Source organism: Penaeus monodon, chromosome 29 (genome assembly GCF_015228065.2).
Source record: "Penaeus monodon isolate SGIC_2016 chromosome 29, NSTDA_Pmon_1, whole genome shotgun sequence".
NCBI classification, from domain to species: domain Eukaryota; kingdom Metazoa; phylum Arthropoda; class Malacostraca; order Decapoda; family Penaeidae; genus Penaeus; species Penaeus monodon.
The window spans coordinates 10,890,671-10,891,028 of NC_051414.1; the positions used below are offsets into that span (position 1 = coordinate 10,890,671).

General features: G+C 40.5%; 1 protein-coding gene across 1 annotated transcript in view; it reads left to right on the top strand.

Annotated features, from left to right (window-relative positions):
* The window catches only part of LOC119591952 (peptide chain release factor 1-like, mitochondrial), a gene marked incomplete in the record, with an annotated part of 10,835 nt that overhangs the window by 2,438 nt on the left and 8,039 nt on the right, over nucleotides 1–358 (top strand). The window contains 1 exon segment of the mRNA XM_037940706.1: nucleotides 53–187. Coding sequence (XP_037796634.1) covers nucleotides 53–187 — 135 coding nt within the window.

Genomic DNA, 358 nt, shown 5'->3' on the forward strand with positions numbered 1-358 from the left:
TGGGGACATTGAGTTCAGATGTCAATAATCATAAAATAACATTTACTTCCAGGTTGACAAAATTCAGTCTGACATTGATGACCTCCGTAGCATGGCCAGTGACCCAGAGAATGATAAGGAGATGAAGCAGCTGGCCCAGAGTGACCTTGAAGATGCACTTGAGAAATTGAAGGAGCTAGAAGATGATGTAAGTTTGGATATTTATTTGCATTTTGCTCTCCTTCTCCTTTCTTTAATTCTCAGAATTGATTCCTTCCTTTTTCCAGAGCATATGAGTTCTCTGAATCCGGGTGCCTTATGGCTCATGTGGGGACCAAAATTTGGGTAAAAGACTTACTTAAGAGGCAAATCTCTTAGG